This window comes from Apodemus sylvaticus, chromosome 13 (assembly GCF_947179515.1).
Source record: "Apodemus sylvaticus chromosome 13, mApoSyl1.1, whole genome shotgun sequence".
Taxonomy (NCBI): Eukaryota; Metazoa; Chordata; class Mammalia; order Rodentia; family Muridae; genus Apodemus; species Apodemus sylvaticus.
The window spans coordinates 53,707,469-53,732,190 of NC_067484.1; the positions used below are offsets into that span (position 1 = coordinate 53,707,469).

General features: G+C 44.3%; 1 protein-coding gene across 2 annotated transcripts in view; it reads left to right on the top strand.

Moving 5' to 3' along the window:
• Nucleotides 1-24,722, top strand: part of Mcc (MCC regulator of WNT signaling pathway) — a 231,444-nt gene that overhangs the window by 163,123 nt on the left and 43,599 nt on the right. For both annotated transcript variants that reach the window (XM_052155938.1, XM_052155939.1), the window contains exons 5-9: nucleotides 496-659; nucleotides 2,675-2,881; nucleotides 17,455-17,601; nucleotides 18,684-18,773; nucleotides 20,104-20,252. In XM_052155938.1, the coding sequence (XP_052011898.1) occupies nucleotides 496-659; nucleotides 2,675-2,881; nucleotides 17,455-17,601; nucleotides 18,684-18,773; nucleotides 20,104-20,252 (757 nt within the window). The remainder of the gene's footprint in view (nucleotides 1-495; nucleotides 660-2,674; nucleotides 2,882-17,454; nucleotides 17,602-18,683; nucleotides 18,774-20,103; nucleotides 20,253-24,722) is intronic.

Sequence of the window (24,722 nt, forward strand, 5' to 3'; positions counted from 1 at the left end):
ATCTGAGGCCCTCTTCTGGTGTGTCTGAAGACAGCTACAGTGTACTTAGATATAATAATAAATAAATCTTTAAAAAAATATATTAATCAGCACTGCTCATTCTGAGTTTCGTTGCTGTTGTTCAGTGAAGTTGTGAGACCTTTACGGACTTCTAAAATTGGTGTTGATCTGAATAGGGTTTGCCTAGAGGTTTTTTGAAGTGTCTTCTGGGGGCATTCTTGCTCTTACTAGCAAGACACGGTGTTGTTGCCCTTAGTTAAAAGGCAAGAGAATTCTGGGAGGAGCAGGTATTTAACAAATGACAGAAGTCTAGAACTCCTTAATAAATGGTTTGTATTGGCTGCAAGTCCCAGGTAGCAGCCCATGTGACGAGGATGGATGAGGTGAGCTTTGAAGACGCCATTGCTCCTAAGTGAGCCCCTTATGGTAAAAGCAACCCAGAATGCTCGCTGCCAGCCGGCCTGTTTAATGGATTTTATCCTTGTCTCCTCTTAGATAACTGCAGTGACTTGAACTCAGAGCTGCAGAGGGTGCTGATGGGTCTGGAGAGTGTTGTCTGTGGCAGGAAGAAGAGCAGCTGCAGCCTCTCTGTGGCCGAGGTGGACAGGCACATTGAACAGCTCACTACGGCCAGTGAGCACTGTGACTTGGCCATTAAGGTGGGCCTTCTTCTCCCCTCTCTTGGCTTTCTGAGGGGATGGAAGGGAGAGGGCAAACTGTTCTTGGCATAAGGCTTTCTTGAATGCCTATTAGCCATTTAAACATATTGAACCATCAGCTAGAAGCTGGAGCCCTATAAATATTTCTTGGGCTAAATTACTGGCGGGGGGGGGACTTATGAACAATGATAGCATTGGCTTTGCACTAAAAAAAGATGATTTATTTAGATATCATTACATTTGTAGCATTAAACCACATCATTTTGGTGTGGCCCCCCATAGTATTTTTTTCCCTTTTCTTTTTGAGATAGGATTTCAACCTATAGCCCTAGCTGGCCTAGAACTGTAGACCAAAGTGATCTCAGATTAATAGAATCCATTTGCCTCTGCCTCTGCCTCCTAAGTGGTAGATTAAAGGTGTATGCCACCATGGCCATCCACCATCATATTCTTACATTGCAGGTTGATCTTAGAGGCTTACTTATAGAGTTAAGATTTCTAGAACCCAAAACTTTTTGAGATAGCAGTCTGTACTGTCCAAAGAGGGAAGGGAGTAGGGTCTAGCTGAGTCATCCCATCCCTAGCCAGTGTATCTGGGTGTCAGTCATGCCTTTTTCCTTTTACATCTGAGAAAATATGGAGTTAGAGGAACAGCATGTGAACACCCTTGGCTTTCAGAATAATAGGGAAGTCAAGTCCTTCTTGATCCTGGGCCTCGGGTGTATTTCTATTACATCACTATGCCTTAGTGCCCTGGACCTTGCAACCTATACTTCCAAGTCTTACAAGAACAGTCTGGTCTGTCTGGAATAATTCCGAGTTTCCCAAGAGAGGGTGGTAGTACCTCTAGATGAATTACAAAATGCCATTCCAGTACAGTGGCTCCTCCGGTTGCAGATGGGAAGGGCTCACCCATTGGGTGCTTCTGTCTCTGGAATCTCTCAAGTCCCAGATTTGATTGTAATGCTAACTTGGAACTCCATTCTCCCCAATGTGGGGTAGGTTGGGGTAGGGTGAGCAAGAACTTCTGGTAACTAACAGTGAAGAAAGCAGAGCCAAATATACTCTCTTGGGTTTGAAAGGAAGGACAAAGGATCACTTAGGGAAGGAGGCAGCAAGATTTAGGTCACCTGTCTTCCTCAGAGGAACTGGTGTGAGCCCTTGCTACTGGCCAGCTGCTATGTCTTTAGTGTTGGGTCTCTTCTGGTTCTCATCAGCATGTGTTCTCTGGGCTCAGCAATTCTCCTTCTATTTAAAACCCAGCTGGCCTGGGCTCTTTGTAAAGGACAATATGGATGAATAGTTCTCAGAGCAAGCAGAGAAAGTTCCTCCTAATTGTATGTGTTTTCCTGGTCCTTTAATCCATGTTTAAAGAACACTCCAAATAATATAAAGATTGTCTACTATTTGCGTTGTATCCATCTTATTAACTAAATCGATCCCTGCTGTCTGAGGAACTTCCCCGGCAGGCCCACCCTTTCCGGTGTCACTGACGCTTTATTCTTGTCTTTGCCATCTCGGGACTGAGCCTCATTCACACTATCTGAATTCTGATATGACACCAAGAGTGGGAACCGGTGATGTCACCTGCCTTACTGCTGAGCTGGCTCACAGAAGGCCTGTAATTTAGGAAACTTACAATTAGACACCATGCACAGCCTGCAACCTCGTGTCTGTCACAGTATTTTCACGATCACTCACTGGCCTTCTGCCTGGATGCAAATTGACCAGCTCTGGGCCGCCTTAAGGAAATAAATATTGTGTGGGCACTACACACAGACTCAGCACCAAGAAGGGACCCCATTGTCCTTATCTCTGGGGACTGCTGAGTTGCACAAACAAGGATGTAGGCAAGTGACAGCCTCATCTGAGTCTGAGAGATAGCCACGTGCAGAGTGTGAATATAGGGTTCTCCATCCAACTCCTGGGCTCACAGGTTCCTATACAACCTCTGTCCTTCCTGACCTCTTCCCCTGTGGTAGTTAGCCTGTCTTTGATGGATGACTATTTTTCAGACAGTTGAGGAGATTGAGGGAGTTCTCGGTCGGGACCTGTACCCCAACTTGGCTGAGGAGCGGTCCCGGTGGGAGAAGGAGCTGGCTGGATTACGGGAAGAGAACGAAAGCTTGACCGCCATGCTGTGCAGCAAAGAGGAGGAGCTGAACCGGACCAAGGCCACCATGAATGCCATCCGCGAGGAGCGGGACAGGCTTCGGAGGCGGGTGAGCATGCAGCCAGGTCTGGGGATGGGGGTGGTGGTGGCTGGACAGACAGAGCCAAGGGCAGCCTGGATTCTTGGGGAATCAGAGTCTTAGGATCTGTCTTGCAACTCACTAGTTCTGACGTTGTTCATAAAAGTAGTTCAAAGATCCTTAGGGGTAGAGCTAAGATTATAAATACTCTCTTCTCAGGAATCTTGAATCTGAGAGATGGCAAAATTATGTCTGGGCAGCAAATCTCACTCTACTGGGATAAATGTCTTCTACTGGCTCAATTAAAATATTCTGTTAAGACAATGTAATGGTATTTTATAATTGGAAAACATAGAAATTTCCTCTTCTTTCTTCACATTTTTTCTATACCTCCATAGTAACTCCTCTCATTTATGTCAAATGAGACTCTACTACAGAATATTATAACTATATGTGTATAAGCTTTGTGCTGGGGTTTATTTATTTGTACATATGTATTTGTCTAGTGTGCCTATATGAGGGTTTGCATGGGTGTACAGGAGAGAGTGGCAGGGATGTCCCGGTATCCCCGTGAGGACAGGTACCTGTTTGAGCACTGTGGTGACAGGACATATTTCTATCGCTGAAGATGCTGATGGCCCAACATTGAAGCATTTACATCACCTTTTCCAGTGATGAACGTGCACCTGCCAGAGCCCATACATTCTCTGTCTGGCTAAGTCTTTGAACTATGATGGGAACTGAGGGTAGGAGGATTAATTCTTCTATCAGAAACAGTTCTTTCTAAACTTCACTGTGACTTACAGGGCTTCCTTTACTCTCTGTCTCAATTGAGGCAGTATAGGAGGTTTCTCTCTAGCCATTCCCTCTCTGGTTTTTCTGCACATGGTGTTTAATCAGACACATCTTGTAGGCTCACAGACCATTAACACTGCTGTGTCTCCTTAACCTAGGAAGCAACCTATTCTTCAATAAGGTTGGCATGTGTAAATCTTTCTGTTCTTTAAAGATCTATTTTTATTATTTTAATTATGTCTGTGTATGTGTTTTTTCTTGTGTGTGTGTGTGTGGGGGGGGGGTGTCTGATTTGGACTCGAAAGAGTACAGACACCTGGGGAGGCCAGAAGGTGTTGGATACTCTGGAGTTGGAATCACAGGTAGTTGTGCACTGGCAGACATGGGTACTGGGAACTGAATTCTGGTCCTCTGGAAGAACAGTAAGCCAATACTAACAGCTGAGCCATCTTTCCAGAGCCAGCCATTCTGTTTTCAGTCTGTGTGCAGATATTTTCAACATTCATTGGGGGGGTAGATAAGAAATAAATTACTAGTTTTGAAGGTTGTCAACCACATCCCTCATTGTCACTAATGTCATAATTAAAGAGCTATTATCCTGCATCTATCTGGGCAACATCTTTCTGAGCTCACATAAACTTGTTTCTAGAAGCCACCTATATCAGATTCTCCCTACACGCACCAGGAGCTGTAAAACCTCCTTCTCAGCAAAAGCTTTATCCGGAGATCCTGATGGAGTTGAGTTGGCATGGAGGCCTGTGGCACCTGTAATTTCCTGGGTCACACTCCCAATCTTTATGACTGATAGTCTAATCAGGTGTGTGTTTGCTCTTACAGTGTGCATTGTGATAGTTCATATTCTGCAACACAAATTTTGGCCTCAGGTTTATCCATATATTGTAGTTCAAAATAAATTTCTTTTCTCTAATTTGGGGTCCTGAAGCACAGAAGAGCCCTTGGTTATAACTAAAAAGAAAAAGTCAGTCTTCCTACCATCCAGAGCTTTATCCACCACAAAGGGCACCATGCTGTGGGGGTACCCACATCATACACCAGAGTCCCAGATTCAGACTGCTGGGGATCACAGCCTGACCCACAAAGGCCCTGCATGTCTTCGGCAAGGCGCCTGACCTCTCCATGCCTGATGGCTTCATCATGGATTAAGGAAAATAATGATACCTGCTTCAGGAAGATTAATACTCACAAAATAGTCATACTGTGTCCAGCACACAGTAAGTGCTCAAAGTAAGGGGTAGTTGTCTTGAGTAAAATCAAGATTTGAGTAGTACGGACAATGTGCCTTACACCTTCTTTTTATCCATAAGAATCCGTAGGTGTTTGAATGCCTCCAACCTGGACAGTGAATAATTGTGTATTATTATATGCATATCTGAGTAATACACATTTCTGCCAAAACATGTATCATTTTTACCCAGCTTTTTGTAATGTTGTTATATGTTTTGTAAATTTATATAATGTACACCTCATTTATCTTCAAATAACAAAATTTGAAGGAATGTGTTTTTCTTCAAACATCCTCCGGAATTTGTATATTTACCCCTGCGTTGGATAAACTTCTTTTTATTTCTAGACAATTATGAATCTTAAAGAATTTTCTAGATTCTTTTGACTGCCACTTTTGTAAACTTTCAATACTGGAAGCCTTCCCCCCACCCCATTACCCAGCATTTGTCATTTCCCCGAAAAGGGATCAGTCTCTTGTGGTCGTCTGTTTGCATGGTCTACAGCCTCGGAGAGTGAATAATGTTTAATTTTATGTTTGTCTCTGTGAGCTGCATAGCATGTGGATGTTTTGCCTTTCTGTTTCTGTTGCGGCTTTGAGATCCCAATTCATCAGTGTGGCCTGAAAAGCAATTGGGGCCACAGTATTTTCCTTTGTCCATCTTTATTGCTCAGACTTTGACCAGATCAATGAAATTGGTGCACGTCCCCTGCCTGTAATTAAGCCAAGTGCTCTCTATAGGTCTTCTGAGCCTTGTCTAAGATTTAATTAAATTAGGTCTTTAATGCAGTCTCTTAACAAATTGAGCTACTAGGCAGAACAGTAAGTAAGGGACAACAGGGAAATTTTTATTATTGGTCTCTGTTCATTATTAAATGAGATAATCACTTGTTTCTGAGTATCCTGTAATATAACCATTTATTTCTTCACACTTACAAAAGCAGATTCAATCTCAGGGAAGTAAAAGTAAGGACTCAACTCAATAGAGGAAACTCTTCTTTCTCCTTCCATGCATTTGTATTCCTCATAAACAGTTAGTCTTCTCTGGCCAGGTGGGGGTCACAGTAATAAACTGGGTACCATCACTAACTTCAGGATCCTGGAAAATCGATACAGTGTTATAAGCCGATGGATAAACAGTGGGCACAGAAGTACACATAAAACAGACATATGCTAGCAAGGTGCAGTTTCTTCATACTGTTTGCACTTTTGCCCTAAATTGCTTAGGTCAGCTGCCATGCAGCCAAAATGATCAACTCTTTCCCTAGTCCATTTGGCTAAACAAGTCTGCTGGGACCACAAAGCCAGAAAATACACTCCCTGTTGAATCATAGGCCTGAAACAAATAGACCATAGCTATCCCTTTGAAAGCCTTATATTCTTTCAAAAGTTGTTCATGTCCACAGCATAAGGTGGTAGTGCCAACAATTTCTTCCTTATACCATACATCCTACCTGAGTCTTCTCTGTGTGTCTTGACGTGAGTTCCAGACCCCTCTCCATGGATGCTTGGTCTCTGGTCAGCACCATAATTGACCCATATTGCAGTAGAACTTTGCTGACGAAGGACACTCCCTCCCTATTGTGTAATGGGGAGCTTTAAGAGCAACTCCGTGCAAATCTCTGGATCTACCTCCTTGGTGGGAGTGGTTCCAGGGTCCCCTAGGAAAGTAGTGCTCCCACTTTGTGCTGAGGGAACACTGGGACAATTCTTCTGTTGTCACATTTGGGTCCAACCCTCCATCCCTTCCCTTGCTGTACCTGCCAGGCTGCACAGGGCTGACTCTTGACTATAAAGGAAATAGCCATCTGATTATTAGACATCTGGAAAGAAATTAGGGCAGTGCACTCACCCTTTCTTCTGGGTAGCCATTTGCTAATCAGATCCAGGTATTTCTGGGGCTTAAAAACCCCAGGGAGCACACCTGCCAAGCCCTAGAGCTACAAAGTACACTTTTAATTTTCCTTTCCTATTTTGTGGCCCCCTTCAAACATATGCTATTGGTGAGAAGACAACACTTGCCTAAAGTACTGTGTAAGTTAGCATCCTATGACTAAACCTAATATTTTCTGTACTTGGATTCTCATTTCATATTTATTTGATGACTCCAAGAAGGGACAAATAAAATCTCAACGAAGAGTGGTTCTTTGCCAGGTTGAACATCTGGGCCCAAAGAAGGCAGCTTTGCATGTGGGAATGGACTGCCCTAAACATTCTGTAGAACTTTTCTGGCCTAATGGGTTTTACCCTTCCGTAGCTTAGGTATTGTCTCTTCCAACCGGTATCTGTGAGCATGGCCACACTTAACTTCAAAACTCATTTATCGATGGCGGATGATGTTCCTTATTCCACTCGGGACCCCAATGCCACCTTTAATCCTTGCATATGAACCACATTCATAGATGGCTTAAGAAACAGATCATCATACAATTGCTTGTGTTGTCTGTACCCAGCATCACAGCGTCTGGGCCTCCTGCTCAGGGTCCAGGAACACATTAAAACAAAGTGGAACGGATGGCCACCAAATCCCTTTAGGCTTCGTGCTTCCCACAAACACAGCAGCAGCTGGAGGGGTGGTTCCTTGAACAGGCTGGGGCTTTGGGGATGTCTCTGGAGTCTGCTGGCAGAGTCCTTGGGTGGATGAGTTTTCTCCAGGTCTTACCAGTGGCCATATGCTCTGCAGAAGCACAGAGGATGTCTGCCCCACACTCCTCATCTCCATCCCTCCCTTATGGCTCTCTTCCCACTGTCTCCTGGCTTTGGTGTTCTAAGCCTGGAAACAGTAAATCTATCATCTTGAGAGTGTCCTGATTTTTACACAAAACTTTAAAAAGTGTTTTTTAACCACCAAATTTGTTTTGTAACTTATACGTGAAAATATTAATATTTGTGCCTAGGGTTGGGATTCCAATGTTTTGAAACATGTAACATTGGGTAATGTTAAAATCAGTTTAAATTTAGCTGTGTCATCAAACAGTTGTGATTTCTTAATGGGACAAGTATTCAAAATTCTTCTAGTTCTTTGAAGGACATAGTACACATTTGCCACCAGTAGTGACTGGGCATACACTGCTCAGCAGAGCAGCACTTCTGAGTCCCCACTGTAGCTTAGAACCCACTGTTTAGTCCAAACCTACCCCTACCAGGTTCTATTCTAGCTCCCAGAAAGCACTATTCTACTTCTAACTTTATTTCCCCACTTTTTTTTTTGCTTGTGTGCTTGTATAGGTGTATTTGTGTGTGTGTATGTGTATGTATATTGTGTGTGTATGTGTATATGTGTATATGTATGTGTGTATTGTGTATGTATGTGTGTATTGTGTGTATATTATGTGTGTATGTGTGTATTGTGTGTATATTATGTGTGTATGTGTATGTGTGTATTGTGTGTATATTATGTGTGTATGTGTATGTGTGTGTATGTGTATATTGTGTGTGTATGTGTGTATGTGTATGTGTGTGTGTGTAGTGTGTATGTGTATAGTGTGTGTGTGTTGTGTGTATATATGTGTGTATTGTGTGTATGTATGTGTGTATTGCATATGTGTATTATGTGTATGAATGTGAGTAAGCATGTGTGTGCACACTGTGGAGGCCTAAGATTGATATCAAGAATCATTTTTGGATCATCCTCGATCAAACTGGAGCTTGCCAGTGTGACAGTCTTGTTATCCAGCTCACTGTCTGTGCCTTCCAGAGCTGGAATTACAGGCAGGCCACCGTACCTCCTTGACTCCAGTCCTTTTGCATGTGTGATAAGCGCTTTAACTGCCGAACCATCTCTAGCCCTGCTTTTAAAACGTACCTTTTAATATTAGTTAAATTTACTCTAATGCATTAAAATATGCAAAATGTGTGACTGGTAATGTGATGTTTCAGTGCATATATGTTGAATAATGTGAAGTCAAATTAGACTATCTACTCAGGGTTTTTTGTTTTTTTTTTTTGTCTTCTTCTTTATAATGAAAAAGTAAGTCTCTTTTTTCAAGCTGTTTGAAATCTACAGAGAAAATGATTATTATTGCCTGTGTAGTGGCTTGAATGAATATGGTCCCCATAGACTCATGCCTTTGAATACTTGGGTGGAACTGTTTGGGAACTGTATTTTTAAACCATCACCACTTTGGCCGGGGTCGACGGTGCTATTAGCCCCTCTTGCCTTTCCTTTTGTTTTCCTGATTTTGCTCCAGGAGGTGGGTATGCTATCAACCACTCTCGAGACCCTTGAATCTACAGTTAAAGGATACATACACACAGTTAATTTTTGTATAATTTGTCTTTTTGGCACAATTGTTGGGTGCAGATATCACCTGCCTGGAAAAGCATGGTTTTTCTAATGTATTCTCTCTATCTCTCCACTTGCCCTAAACTTCAGTGGCTAGCCCCACCTAGCCCCACCTAGCCCCACCTAGCCCCACCTAGCCCCTCCCAAGCATCCTTGGCCACCCACCTGTAGTGGTGGTCACAGGCCCCAGCTCTCCCCGAGACCATACATGATTGTTGTGTTCTTCATCCTCCAAAGTATGGCAGAATGGCCTCCCCCCTTCTCTGAGTCTGTCTTTTCCTCCTGGGACCCAGAAGCCCCACCCATACCTTCCACCCAGAATTGGCTCCCGGGTCTTCTTACTGAAAAATCAAGAACCAATTGGAGAACAGGATGTTAGTATCAGAACCTCCCAATACAGGGAAGGGTTAGGACATGTGGTCTTCTCAGAGAAGGCATGCCACTGAGGCTGGGCTATGGGGTTATAAACAAAACAAAATGAAAACAAACAAAAAACCTCTTGGCATTCCTAGTCTCCTAACCTTCCTTCACCAATCTCATCTTCCCCCCTCCCCCCCCACCTACTTGTAGATCATGATGTGAGATCTTAGTTGTTCCTGCTGCCATGACTTTGATTTACTATCATGGTCTCGAACTCTCTGAAACTGCAAGCCTCAAATTAGATTCTTTCTTTTATAAGTCATATTGGTTGTAGTAGCTTATCACAGCAATAGAAATGTAAGACAATCTCTAATCACCTTCTATGCAGTAGATACCAGAGCCTCTTTTCCCTAACTACAACTTACTGTCTACAGATCTCCACCACTCCTATCCACTAGCCTCCTACCTTGGACAACTTCCATTCTACTCTCGACCTCTGAGAGGTCAACTTTTTTTTTTTTAACTCATGAGTGTTGATACGGGTATCATTTCCTATTGATGATGTAGCAATTTATCATCAACTTAATGGCCAAAAATATTCAAATTTGGTCAGGCATGCTGGCCTATGTCTTTGATCCCTTGGGATGCAGAGGCTGATCTCTTACAAATGTGAGGCCATGCTGTTTTAGTAAGTTCCAGGCTATCCAGGGCTGTATAGTGAGACCCTACCTCAAAAAACAACAACAAAAATAAAGAGCAAACAAACAAAACCACCCTAAACTTCAGATTTATAATCATACAGCTTTAGAAGTCAGAATCTAAAATATGTCATTTCTATTAACCTCCAAGTGACAGCAGGACTGTGGATTTCTGGAAGCTTCCAAGGAGTCAGTCCCCTGCCTTCACAGCATCCAGGGGAAGCTGCCCTCTGAAGCCTTGCCCTCCCTACAGCTTCTAGGCAAGCCACAGGTTATCTTCAAGACTCTACCTGATTGTTCTGTTTCCTTTCTTCCATGGCCCAGATGACCCAGGACCACCCCCATGTCAACTTCTGTTTGTCATTTGTTGGGGTATGAGGGTGTGACCCATAGTCTGCTATGTATTAGATTTTTATGTAACAGGTTTTTTTTTCAGCATTAGATGCCTTTTCTCAAGACTGTCAGTCATAATTGTAGGCTAGGCACTACTGTAGTGAATGAAGCAAATCAATATTCTTGCTTTCAGAGGCCATCATAAGGAACGATCTTTTAAAATTCGATATCAGCCTTTGTGTCGTAGTCCACACTTGTCATTCCTGGAGCTCATGTGGCAGAGTTTCACAACAGTGTGGGCTACATACTGAGATTTGAGTGCAAGGGAAGAGAAATGAGAGAGAGGAGAGAGAGAGAAAGAGAGAGGGAGAAACAGAGAGACAGACAGAGAGAGACAGAGAGAGACAGACAGAGACAGAGAGACAGACAGACAGACAGAAACAGACAGACAGACACAGACATAGACACACAGAGACACAGACAGAGTGTGTTTGGCATTGCTTCCCACAGTTTATAAAAACCACCTCCTCTTATTTCTTAGGAATCCTGGATATGTCTATTGTGACATAGTCTGCTATGTTCATCCTTTTTGTCTGGAGCAGACTCTTCTGGGTTAGTTGACTGCCTCTCTCCTTTCCTCCTCTCTAAAATTGTTACTTCACATCTGGCAGCTTCCTGGTCAAAACTCCAGTCTCCTGATCTCTAATGACACTAGGTTGGGTGAGTTACAAGTTTGATGTCTGAGGTAGGAAGAGGCTAGGCAATATACACCAGTATTAGGTGATAATAAGGTCCTATGGTGTGTGCATAGTATAGACTTGAAACCCATACAAATATGCCATATCTGACTTTTGAGTTATTGATTTAGAGATAGGGTTCAACCAAGCTGGGCTCAGACACAAGATCCTTCCAGGCTTCTTAATGCTGGAATTAGACAATTATAGAATTGTGCCATATGGTATGTACTCCCTGCTAAGTGGATATTAGCCCAGAAGCTTGGAATAGCCAAGATATAAGTCACAGACCTTCCTTAAGAAGGAAGACCAATGTGGATACGTTGGTTCTTCTTAGATAGGGTACAAAATACCCATGGGAGGAGATACAGAGACCATCCCACACTTAGTTTGGGATTTTTATTTTTTACAGGTACCCCCTTCTTCACAGCTCCAGGGAGAGTCCATGAGCTCAGAGAGTAACAAACTTTGTACACATTTCACAGAAAGATGTAGCAGGAGCCTTCGGGCTTTGTTGGGCAGAGGACTGGTTGGTCCAGGAGCCCCCTCCCTATCTCTTGCCCTCCTGTTTGTCTTCTATGATGTTAGCTCTCAGGCCCGGCAACTAGAGATTTTGCTGTCTTTCTTTTGCCCTGGGCAATGGGTGTCTCTCTCATGGTCCCTTTCCCATACAGCAGCATTTCCATACATTGTTAGGGAGAGTTGGCTTTTGCTAAAGCCATCTTACTCCTGTTTAGACACCGCTCTTATTTCTATGGCTGCCCCATGCATATTCTTCTTTTTTTCTATCCTTTACTATTATTTTAACAAAGTTTCCAGAATTAGAGGATAACGCGTCCTCAGACTTGACTTGATTGGAAGTTCAGCTGAGCCCTTGTGCTGCTGAGAAGACTTGTCCATCCGCATCTTTCCTTACTTTATCACCCTAGCTCACACCCCTCCTCATCTCTAACATCTGCTAATTCAGTCCACTGTACTCCATGAGGTGAGAATCCCTCTGGTTCCCACTTTCCCTCTTTCTGCAATTCACCCTTCTTTCTGCCTGCCATGCCCTCTTTCCCTGACCCCAGGGAGTGGGTGTTCCTTTCCCTGTTCTCCACTGACTCTTCGCCCATGTGACTATATCTCTTTCCTATCTAGGCCTTAGCTACACGCAGAATTCCTAAACATACATCTTTCTGTTCAACTTCCCTCAAGTTTGTTTCTATTCTCTCTTCTTTCATCAAGTCTTCCTTCCTTCTATCCTTCCTTCCTCCCTCCCTCCCTCCCTTCCTTCCTTCCTTCCTTGCTCCCTTCCTTCCTCCTTTCCATTCATTCTTTGTCTCTTTAAGAGACTCAGGCTCTTTCTACATAGCTCTGGCTGTCCTGGAACTCTCTGTGTATACCATATAAAAGTTTCCTCAAATTTCACGTGTTCAAAGTTGATATCATTCTTTCTGGAGGTGGGGGATGGGGATGGTCAGTCTCTGTCTCTCTCTGTCTCTGTCTCTCTGTCTCTGTCTGTCTCTGTATGTGTCTCTCTCTTCCCCCTTCTTTCTCTGTGTGTGTATGTGTGTGTGTTTCCACTCTATTGAGGAATAGCATGACTTATGACTTATGATGTCACCAAGCTTCAAGTGTGGGCAGCTGTTTAACATCCTTGAATATTTATACAACTGTACTGACCAGCACAGTAACAACTAGCCGCATACAACTATTCAAGTTTGAGTCTAATTAAGTTCCAGTCAAACACAATTTAAAATTCATCTCCTTGGGTAAACTAGACATACTGCAAGTACATACAGGCTAATCCTGTGCATCTGGGAGTAATCTGTAGGGTGAGTAGACATGGTTGCTGGAGAACACTGCTGTCAATAAAGAAATTCTGTCTGAAGATGGAGTCTTACCTCCACACTCCACCTGGGTATCCATATGTGGCAGGGACTGATCCCCATGCATCTGGGTGGGTACTAGAGTGTCTCGCCATCTTTATTCCCCCTTCACTGTTTGCAACCCCATCCCTTCCCATCTACTCCCCCCACCCTGCTTTGGTTCTTTTTCTTCTGTTAACCTAGTAAAGCAAAACAGGTCCCAAAGCCTTAAATGAGAACCAGAGAGAACCAAGAGTCCACTGTCTTCATCCTGTGTTGTGAAGGAGAGTTGCCTTTTCTCTTCTACAGTTGATGTTGGTTGTGGATTCCATTTTTTTTTTTTTTTTTTTTTTTGGATTTTTGGTTCTTTTTGAGACAGGGTTTCTCTGAGCCCTGGCTGTCCTGGAACTCACTCTGTAGACCAGGCTGGCCTTGAACTCAGAAATCCGCCTGCCTCTGCCTCCCAGAGTGCTGGGATTACAGGCGTGCGCCACCACCGCCCGGCCTTTGGACTCCATTTTTATAGAAGATTCCCATCACAGTTTGCTAAATTTCTAGCCCTCGAAAGACAAAGGCCTTACCTTATACACTATCAGAGTCTCGGTGTTTGCAATGGATCAATTTCTGTGTACCTGCACGGGCATTGGCTATGTACTGAGTTTAAGAGAATCAAGAAAGTAGCCTCCCAATGTCAGGGGTTGGGACTGAGGAACCCAGTTCATAAGTGTTGTCAGGATGATACATGGCTTTCCTAGATAAATCAGTCTTCCTTTGGATACACTTTGAATGTTGACTGTCCCACTTCTGAAAACAAAACAAAATAACACAATACAAACAACAACAAAGTATTCTCTAGAGGAAAAGCATATGTCCTTTAATAAAAAAAAAATCTTCAATAGAAGATGGGTTTATTAGGTAATTACTGCAAATATATAATTTTTTTAAAAAACTTATTCTTTAACATCACTTGGGTCCAAAACTTGCAAATCATAATGTGTGTGGCAGGGCTACACTGTCTCTACAGACTGGAAAGGAGCAGCCTTCAGTTCATCTTTCAGTTCCATCTAATAGCTCTTGATGTGCAGACATTCTCTATATTAATCTCCATATGTCCTTCACTGGTTTTATGTCTGCCTCAACCCCCCACTCCCACCCCCTTTTAAGAAGCAGGTCATTGTGTGGTGCCTATTCTAAGTCCAGGATGATCACAGAGATCTGTAGTGTCATTCCATCTACAGAGACTGTTCTGAAATGGTCACATTCCCAGGTATTATGTAGAGGGAGTCCTAATCCAACCCATTCCTATGGGAGAAGTGAAAAGGAAACCTCTAATGGCTGGCCACCTGCCTCCTGGTCCTTGCTTAAGCTAACTTGGTTTATTGGGACCCCTTCAGTTCTAGTATTGACTCATTTAATTTCACCCTAAATCTGTAGGAGACACTCAGGTAACCCTGCGGCTGCTCAGCTGATTTTTTTTCCTACTGATGAACACTGTCATTCAAAAATAAGGTATAGTCCAAAAAGAAGATATCATCCTTTAATTTTTCACAGGGGTCCATAGCTTTTAAAATGAGAATAGATAGATGAGAAATTACTGAACCACATGAATACACACTGGAAATGACTAGAAGCAATGGCCTGAGAGCAGTTAGGAGGGACATGCTAACCTTTTCTGTTTTAACCTGCAGTGCTACTTAGCTTTTCTTTTTTTTTTTTTTAAAGATTTATTTATTGTTATATGTAAGTACACTGTAGCTATCTTCAGACACACCAGAAGAGGGCATCAGATCTCATTACGGATGGTTGTGAGCCACCATGTGGTTGCTGAGATTTGAACTCAGGACCTTCAGAAGAGCAGTCAGTGCTCTTAACCGCTGAGCCATCTCTCCAGCCCCCTACTACTTATTTCTACAGTCATATCCAGCACCTTTGTGATTAGAAGAGCAAATGTTTCTAAAGCATGGGTCATTTTAAGTGATGTCTTAACACATTTTCTAGAACCGTTTGTAGTTTTCAAATCCAATCATGGTGGCTTACGCCTGAATCCTTGTACTGGAGAAACTGAGGCAGGGCAATTGCTCTAAGATCCAAGACCAGCCTGGGATAAGGACTAAGATCCTCACTCAAAACATCCCAACCAAGCAAACCAAGTACACTGACTGGTAATTTAGGAACAGGCCAGTGATGGCTTCGTTTTAGAGTGATGTTAACTTTGTTAATTATTCAGAGCCTTACTGACTCAATCAGGAAAGCTGCCCAGGAACAGAATGGAAGCACCGGCCCTCCGCTCCCCCTCTGCTCCATGGCCTGATGAACCTCTGTACTGACATTGCCTTTGGTTTGCCAGGGACTGTTCCAGACTGAGCTCCCATCATGAATTCTGTTTGACTCTGGCAGGCATGTGTCTTTGCAGTCTGGTTATGTTCTGACTGTGGCCCTCGCTTCTGTTGTGTTGTGAGAACACTGTGCATTTCTAGCAATCCCCAGCTCCTGGAAGCCACAGCAAAGCATTGGGCTCTTTTGATATCTGCTTCGATATTGAATGCAATTTGCTACAAGGGAATTTCCCTATTTTGGCTTATAATATGTTGATGAATTATTGAAACTTCAATTACTTTTGATTCCCAAGATATCATGGTAGAGATAGCACAGACATTTAATATGAAAGCTTTTTAGAAGCTCTTAGAGAGGGCTGTGTGTGTGTGTGTGTGTGTGTGTGTGTGTGTGTGTGTGTATCTGCTCTCTGCCCTTGCCTGGAAGGACTGTGGCATTGAGAGCTAGCACAGAGATTGGGCTCTGCTCTGCCTGTCTGTGATGCTTTGTATTATGCCTTATAGCCTTGGGTCAGCGGCTCAAGGTATGGTTCCCTGATGACCAGCAGTCATGCCTTTCAGGGGCTCACTAGGGCAGGCTTCTGCCACCCCAGTTTCTCACTATCCCTGAAAGGGAGATCTGGTATACCATAAAGATTAGAAAACCCTGTTCTAAATGTCCAGGCGTACCTTCTGGCTGCCTATATCTGGTGCTTCATTCATATGAATTTTTTGGCATAATAAACCAGGCTTAGTAGTACTTCCCTGTAATTCTAGCAATCAAGAGGTAAAGATGGGAGCTTCAGAAGTTCAAGGTCATCTTGGTTCCATAGCTAGCTTATAATAGCCCCGATACTCTAATGATAAAAGTGTGTCCAGGGTTATCATAAAGGTTGCAACTGTCCCACATACTGGGATGTTTCTCCCCTTGGTGGCCACAGAGCAGTAACTACAGATAAGTGACAATTAGATATTCATTGGGTGTTAATAGGGCATATTTTATGATATTTTTTAAATTTTATTTGTATGGGTGTTTTGGCCTGCATGTATGCCTGTGCATCTTACCTGCGCCTGGTGCCAGTGTAGGCCAGAATGGGGCATCTGGTCCCCTGGGACTGGAGTTACGGATAATTATGAGCCTCCATGTAAATGGTTCAGATTGAGCTCTGGTCTCCTGGAAGAGCAGTCAGGGCTCGTAACACCAAGCCATCTCTCCAGCCTCCACTCTTGTGCCTTAAATGTATCCACAGGGCCCGTGTTCTTATGTTTTGTTTTGGCTTTTTCATGATTTATTATTTAGCCGCTCCTCCCTACCATACCAGGGGTGCTCCGAGCCTCGGTTACCTGGAGGAAAGCTGCTGGTACCTTCACTGTCACTCCAGCTTGGTCTCACCTCTCTCCCAAAGCCCTGTCTGTTTGGTGCAGTACTGCACATTCTCCAGATGCTGTGCACACAGTTCTACCTCCCCATCCCCTCCCTGCCGCAGCCATGCCTCTACCAAGCCCAGCCTGACATGTTCTCCTACGGAACCCAGTTCTCCTACCATATACCTCTTTATATTCCCTGGAGTAGCTTCAGGTGGAGGTACAGTCTTCCCAAGTTTGGCTGCCTTGGAGCACTAGAGACAGATATTTCTAGCATTCGTGTGTGTGTGTGTGTGTGTTACAACTCTTGTTCACTATCCCTGTGTGGCCTCTGGGTTTCCTAAGACTAGACATCACATCTTTACCTGAGTTGCCCACTGCAGCACCAGATGCTTTCCTGCAAACTTCCCTCTTGTGTTGGAAGCTTCTAACACTTAGATTGTATATTCTCTTTCTTGCTTGTAAATAACAGATGATTGGTCAGCAGTGAGCCCACTTATAGACTCAGTAGTTTCAGTGGACTTGGCCAGCTGAGCAGCACAGTTGAAAACTTTGGAATAGGCTGTCTGGCTCTTTTGCTATTTAACCGTGAAACTGCCAACTCTGTCTAAAGGGATTATGTTTTCAGGTCCGAGAGCTTCAAACTCGACTGCAGAGTGTGCAGGCTACTGGACCTTCTAGCCCGGGTCGCCTCACCCCTGCCAATCGCCCAATTAACCCCAGCACCGGAGAGCTAAGCACCAGCAGTAGCAGCAATGACATCCCCATCGCTAAGGTGAGCTCTCTGGGATGAGTCTGGTGAGGTCGGAACACTTTTTATCTCAAAACTCCAGCTGTGGCTGAGCCCACCATTGTGCAGGCATACCAGTACACATCCTCCTCCCCTGGGACTGAGTGTCAACTCTCCCAAATCAAGCTGCAGAGAGAGATAACCCTCTAATAGGTTTAAGTCTCTCTTAGATGCAACCTGCATACCAGGTCTCATTAATCAGCCTACTGGAAAATGTCACAGCTGACAAACCATTGTGAGAGTTTTGTCGAGTGTGACCTCACCATGGATGAGTGCTTGCATTCAAGGAACCATCAGCCCTTGGGGGACCCTGAGTGATGAAGCAATGTGGTCCCCCTCAGAAGAATGACAGCCATGGCCAGCAGAAGAAATAAATCATAGAACTGAGGGTGGAAGTGCAGGCCTGTAATTCCAGCCAGGAGGCAGAGGCAGGAGGATCACAATGAGCTCCAGGCCATCCGGGAGTACATAGTGAGACACTGTCACAAAAGGAAAAATAAGAAAGAAAAGAAATTATTGTTACCACTTGTTCTTTACTGTAGCACCTTGGTCAGAGCTTTTGTCCACTTTCCTAAAAAGACTCTGTCGCACGGTACAAATAGCAGGTGTCTTCTGCCTGCCAGCACTAATAGTCTCCACAATGAGGCTGTTTCTCAGCCTCCACAGTTAGTAAGTTAGGTGAAACCATTGCTTCTTAACCAGGCATGAGTTTTGTCTCCCAAGGAACATTTTGAAAGGTTACAACTGGAGTGCTGTAGGCTTCTTGTGGTTAGAAGCCAGAGATATTACACAATAGCTCATTCTACCCCAGGCTAGAAGCCAGAGATGCTACACAATAGCTTGCTCTATCCCACCTGAGGTGCCCAGCCTCAAATGTGCTGAGGTTGAGAAGCCCCATTTTAAGTTTACGGCAGCATAATTGAGCCAGGGAATTCTTTTGAAGTGTTTTGATGAATCACTTTAGTTGACAGGTCTAAAAATTGTGTAAGCAATTTTTTGATTGCAATGTGCCTCAATCTATGCGGGGCACGGGTCTGGACTTTCTGATAAATTTTTCTTTTCTTTAGATTGCTGAGAGAGTGAAGCTATCAAAGACGAGATCTGAATCCTCATCATCTGATAGGCCAGTCCTGGGCTCAGAAATCAGTAGCATCGGGGTGAGTGTCGGTGAGGGGCAAGGGACAATGGAACCCTAGGGAGCCACGCAGACCCTGGCTCCTAAAGGACGGCAGTGCTGCAGGTCACCTCCGATTTGTTGGTTAATTGGATAACGAAATTGTAAGGATTTCATTCCACAGGGGCAAAGAGAAATTATAAAGTTTCTAAATAGTGACTTGCTACTTCAGTTTTAAGGTAGATATCTCCCCCAATCCCTTCTCACACACTTAAAACCTTCCAAAAAATAAATAATATTTAGTTAGTTATTGATCATTGCCAATGAATGTTTTGAAGTATTTGCTTTACATCATCATGCCTCACAGAGACCTAGGAAATTGCAAAACTCCAAAAGAATTATCTCTTTGCACATAAAACTTGAAGGGGAACACACTGCTCAGGGAGTGGGGATACTGCCTTGGAAGTGGGCCCATGGCTGACAGAGCATGGGTTGGACCTCACTGTTTGGTGTGAGTCTTCATGCTAGTGTCTCTCACCTCCAGGGAGGAAGAGTGAAGCTGGTGAGGTGACAATGGAGTCGTTTCAGTTCTTTTACTGTTTTTGTTTTTATTTTAAAGATTTATTTATGTATATGTGTGTTCTACTGTGTGTATACCTGTGTGCCAGAAGAGGGCATCAGATCCTAGGATAGACATTTGTGAGCCACCATGTGGTTGCTGGGAATTGAACTCAAGACCTCTGGAAGAGCAGTCAGTGCTCTTAACCATTGAGCCATCTCCCCAGCCCTATAGCTTTAGTTCTTTAAGGAGTATGCTTTGTGACTAGGCACGGAACTTGGAGAGCCAGCTGTTGGATTCTAGGGCAAAAGGAAAGGGGCTAAAAAACAACCCAGAAAACTTACTTTAATTTTCTAATTTAAAGTTTTGCATTGAACAAAAAAAAACACATGCCTTCAGATTCTGTGCCAAACCCAAACTGTGAGGATAAAAGGGACAGCATCTTTCTTGGGACACAGTCACGCAAGTCTGTGGCTGTGGAGTGTCAGGAGTTGAAGATAGAAGAAATTCCAGACTGTGTTTAAAGTCCCAAATTGTCAGAACTCTAGAAGAACTGATCTGCGGTTGCTTCCCAGCATGAGCTATTCAGGAGGTGCAGCTGTGAGCCGATGGTGTTTCACACAACACTGTCACAGTCATTTTTTAATGCTAGAATTATACCAACTGAGACTCATGAGATACAGAAGGGTAACCATCTGCTGGCGCCAAATTCTTAAGGCATCTTGGCTTTAAGCTGTCTCATGTGCAGATGGGGCGTGGGGACCGGTGTGTCTGACCTGACATCTCTAAGGGGCCATTGTGCTCATTTGTACAGGTTTCCAGCAGTGTGGCAGAACACCTGGCCCACTCACTCCAGGACTGCTCCAATATCCAGGAAATTTTCCAAACACTATACTCACACGGATCTGCCATCTCTGAGAGCAAGATTAGAGAGTTTGAGGTGGAAACGGAACGACTGAATAGGTAAAGAAGCAATCTGACATATTTCACTCGGGGGAGGGTGGGGGTGGGGCAGGAGTTGTATATACGTGTGTGTGTGTGTGTGTGTGTGTGTGTGTGTGTGTGTGTGTGTGTCTGTTTGTGTGTGTGTGCATTATTGGATATTTTCTTTACTTACATTTCAAATGTTATCCCCTTTACTGGTTTCCCTCCTTCCCAGAAACCTCCTATCCCCTCCCCCCTCCCCTTGCTTCTATAAGGGTGTTCCTTCACCCACCCACCCACTCCCTCCTCCCTGCCCTTGATTCCCCTATACTGGGGCATCTATTGAGCCTTAATAGGACCAAGGATCTCTCCTCCCATTGATGCCTGACAAGGCCATCCTCTGCTACATATGCAGCTGGAACCATATGTACTTTTTGGTTGGTCACTTAGTCCCTGGGAGCTCGGGGCGGGGGTGGGAGGGTCTGTTTGGTTAATAATGTTGTTCCTCCTATGGGGTTGCAAACCCCTTCAGCTCCTTTAGTCCTTTCTCTATCTTCCATTGGGGACCCCAGAGTCAGTCCAGTGGTTGGCTGTTAGCATTCACCTCTGTATATGTAAGGCTCTGCCAGCGCCTCTCAGGAGACAACTATATCAGCAAGCATTTCTAGGCATCCACAATAGTGTCTGGGTTTGGTGACTTTATATGGGATGAATCCCCAGGTGGAACAGTCTCTGGATGGCCTTTTCTTCAGTCTCTGTTCTACACTTTGTCTCCATATATGCTCCCATGAGTATTTTGTTACCCTTTCTAGTCTTCCTTCTTGAGCTTCATGTGGTCTGTGAGTTGTATCTGGGGTATTCAGAGCTTTGGGGCTAATATGCACTTATCAGTAAATGCATACCATGTGTGTTCTTTTGTGATTGGGTTACTTCTCTCAGGATGATATTTTCTAGTTCCATCCATTTGCCTAAGAATTTCACAAGTTCATCATTTTTAATTGCTGAGTAGTACTCCATTGTGTAAATATACCACATTTTCTGTATCCATTCCCCTGTTGAAGGACATCTGGGTTCTTTCCAGCTTCTGGCTATTATAAATAAGGCTGCTATGAACATAGTAGAACATGTGTCCTTATTACATGTAGGAGCACTTTCTGAGTATATGCCCAGGAGTGATATAGCTGGGTCCTCAGGTAATACTATGTCCAATTTACTGAGGAGCTGCCAAACTGATTTCCAGAGTGTTGTACCAGCTTGCAATCCCACCAGCAATGGAGGAGTGTTCTCTTTCTCCTCTTTCTCCACATCCTCGCCAGCATCCGACCCTCTTTCTAAAGGATCATCCAAATTGGCTTGTGCATTGTGACCTGGAGTGAGATTGCCAGGATGGTGGGGTTGAGATGGAGACATGACAGGCTTGTGGCAGACAGGGTCAACTTCATAGGCCCAGGACAGACATTCACACAGGGCCTTGTGTGTAGGAAGGTCAGACACATGCACTCTGACTGTGCTGTTACTGTTGTAAATCCTTAATTACGTATGGACACAGAGCCCTGCCCTGACTTCTCATTTCATGTTGGACCTAGTGAAGCACATAGCGAGTCCTGGGAGCAATCCACAGAGAATGTCAAGTAGGTCATAGGCGGCTGCCAAGTACGTGGGCCAGGGCTGTGGAGAGTCACAGTGGGAAGTCCTGGAATGTTGAGTCAGTGTTTGCCAGAAGCAGCAAAAGCAGTGTGCTGGAGCCGTTCTTGGCATTGGCCCCACGTGTTGGTCTAATTCCCTGCTCTTTCTGAGGACTGTCTACATTTCTTTATGCACTCTTCTCACAAGCACAGGCCTGAGTCCCCACATCCTATCCTAACTGGAGGAGTTTACCATCTACCAGCTTTCTTACCGATTCTCTTGATATGGACAGATGTAGTATGCACTCCTGCTTCTCGGTAAAGACAAGCTTAGTGGATTTAGTGATGAGGGAACTCCTTCCAAAGCTAAGAAGGACCCCAGCCAAACCCACTCACCATGCTGACTCAGACTCTATTCCATGGTAACAGAATGACCCTTTGAACAGTTTCCAAGAATGGAGTCTTGACTTAGCAGTCTTCAGGGGGAGCACAGGAAGAGCAGGGAGGTGCTTGAACTAATCAGGAAGGAATGTGAGCACTAATTCCCATCTACCATTGCACAGTTCCATTCCTCTTGTGTGTGGCAAAATGAAATAAATCAAACTAACATGTGACTCCTCCTTGACATGAAGTTGTGCTTGTTCTTGAGAACAAAGGGAATGTGGCAATTTAGGCCATCTCAAAGATTCCTTTTTTTTAAATGGGCATATGTGTGTCTACGTCTGTGTGGGTATGAGCGCACAAGTGCCCGTGGAGGCCAGAGGCATCAGATCTCCCCTACACTAGAATTATAAGAGGCTGTAGGCTGCCCAGCATAGGTTCTGAGAATCAAACTCAGATCTTCTGCAAGAAAAGCATATACTTTTAACTGCTGAGCCATCTCTCCAGGCCCATTTAAGGGATTTTAAGTCTTTAAATGGTTTCCTTGTTAAATCCAAAGTCTTTTAAAGTGCCAATCCTGATGAACATATCATAGCAACAAAGCAGAAAGCTTTTCCTGCACTGGCCTTCCCAGGTGTAGGCCTGAATCAGATCTGCCCTTTGCCGTCTGTTCAGCTGAAGAGCTCTTCTCTGGGATTTCAAAGGTCTGTTTTGGTGCTGAACTTGGGGAAGGCACCTTTCTTCTCAGTTTGCCCTCTGTGCGCCCAGGAGAGAATGAAGAAGGGCCACTCACTCTTTAGTACTCAAAGCACAGGTTATGTGTTTAGCCTCACACAATGGATGCTCACAGAAAACTGTCTTAATGTTCAACTTGTGAGGATTAGGCTAGTCTCCCTCTGCGATGAGGAAACAAAGGTTTTGAAGTGGAAAGGTGAGAGATGAAGTCCAACACAGTTAACAGGGAGAATTCCAGACCCTGCCTTTTGCCCTCACCCTGTTGTTCTATGAGTGTAACTGTGGTCAGAACCTGGGTCTTCTTAGAAACACTGTCTTAATGACTGCTATTTCATTGTCTCAACATTAAAAGACAATTACTCCTAAAACAAAATAAGGCTAGTCTCTGACTCTGATTTCCTTGGGGTAGGGAAACTCACAAAACTGTGCTTACTCATGTTGCACATCTGTGTTAAGCACCTACTGTGTGCTAGAGTATGTAGCATGAAAAATAGAGAAGGGCTCTGATCTCATGAAGCATATGTTCTGTTAGAAGATGTAGAATGAACACAGTAGAGGAAACATCAAGGGAAAGTAACCCGGATCCTGAAAGAATCAAGTATTTTATCTGTTATTGTTGTTACACTGGGTGCTGGAGGTTAAAGCCAGGGCCTTAGACAAGCTATGCAGCCATTCCACGACTGAGTTATATCCCTTGCCTGGGGGGCTTGTTCCTTGGTAAGTAGTAGACCATAGAGGTGTCTCTAAATAGGAGACATTTATCATGAGGTGTTAAGGAAAAAGAGCAGCCATGACAAGGTTGGAAGGCTCTTGAGTCTGAGCTGGACAAAAATGGTGTGAACGAGGATCCACACAAAGCCAGTGGGGCTGAGGTGGAGGGGCCCTGGAGGACGCACAGGAAGCAGGAGGACCCCCAGGCAGAGGCTGGCATAGATACAGAATCAGATTCCATAGCAGAGTTTACTCTTTAGCCTAAATATAGTTAGAAGGCATTTGAAATGGGAAGAACAAAACCTGTTCTGCCTTCTGGAACTTCAAGGTAAAGGATAGAAAGAGTGGGAGCAGAGAGATGACTGTGACGGGCCAGGAGCCACAGCACATGATGCATTCAGAGTAAGGGAAGCCTTAGCCCTGCTAGGTCTGGCTGTAAGGAGAGACTCTAGATGTTCCCGAGCTAGCTTGTGATGCTGGGAGCGTGGCAGCAGTAACTACCAGTACAGAGAAGGTGAGGGAGAGCAGGCTGAAGAAAACTGAGCTCCCTGTCACTGTTAAATTGGAAGCAGTGTATGACCCCCTCCCCCAATGGGGATGCCAGGAGGCAGCTGATGTGTGGGACTGGCACACAGAGGGTGGTGTGTGCTAGAAAAGATGGGGAGCCATGGAAACAGTGCCTCCTGGATAGAAGCACTAGTATGGAGAGTGTGGACAGAAGAGGGGACCCTCCCCACACCCCCTCAAAGTCTGAGCCTGAGAAACTCAAACACTCACAGCCTTTACATTCAGAAGAAGACCAGCAAGTGGTGTCCTGACCTGAGCAAGCCTAGAAGGTCCTTTGGACATAATCACAGGTCTCTGGTCCATTTCCTACTTAGGGACAACCTAGTGGAATATTCCTGGTTGTTCCCAAATTCACCTTTTGCTGTGTGGTGTGTGATTAAGAGCAGAGGATCTAGGTTGACCAGCCAACCAGAGGATCTAGGTTACATCCCAAGTTAAGGAACTTGACCTTTCAATATCTGAATGCATCTCCTTATCTGGGTAACAGCTA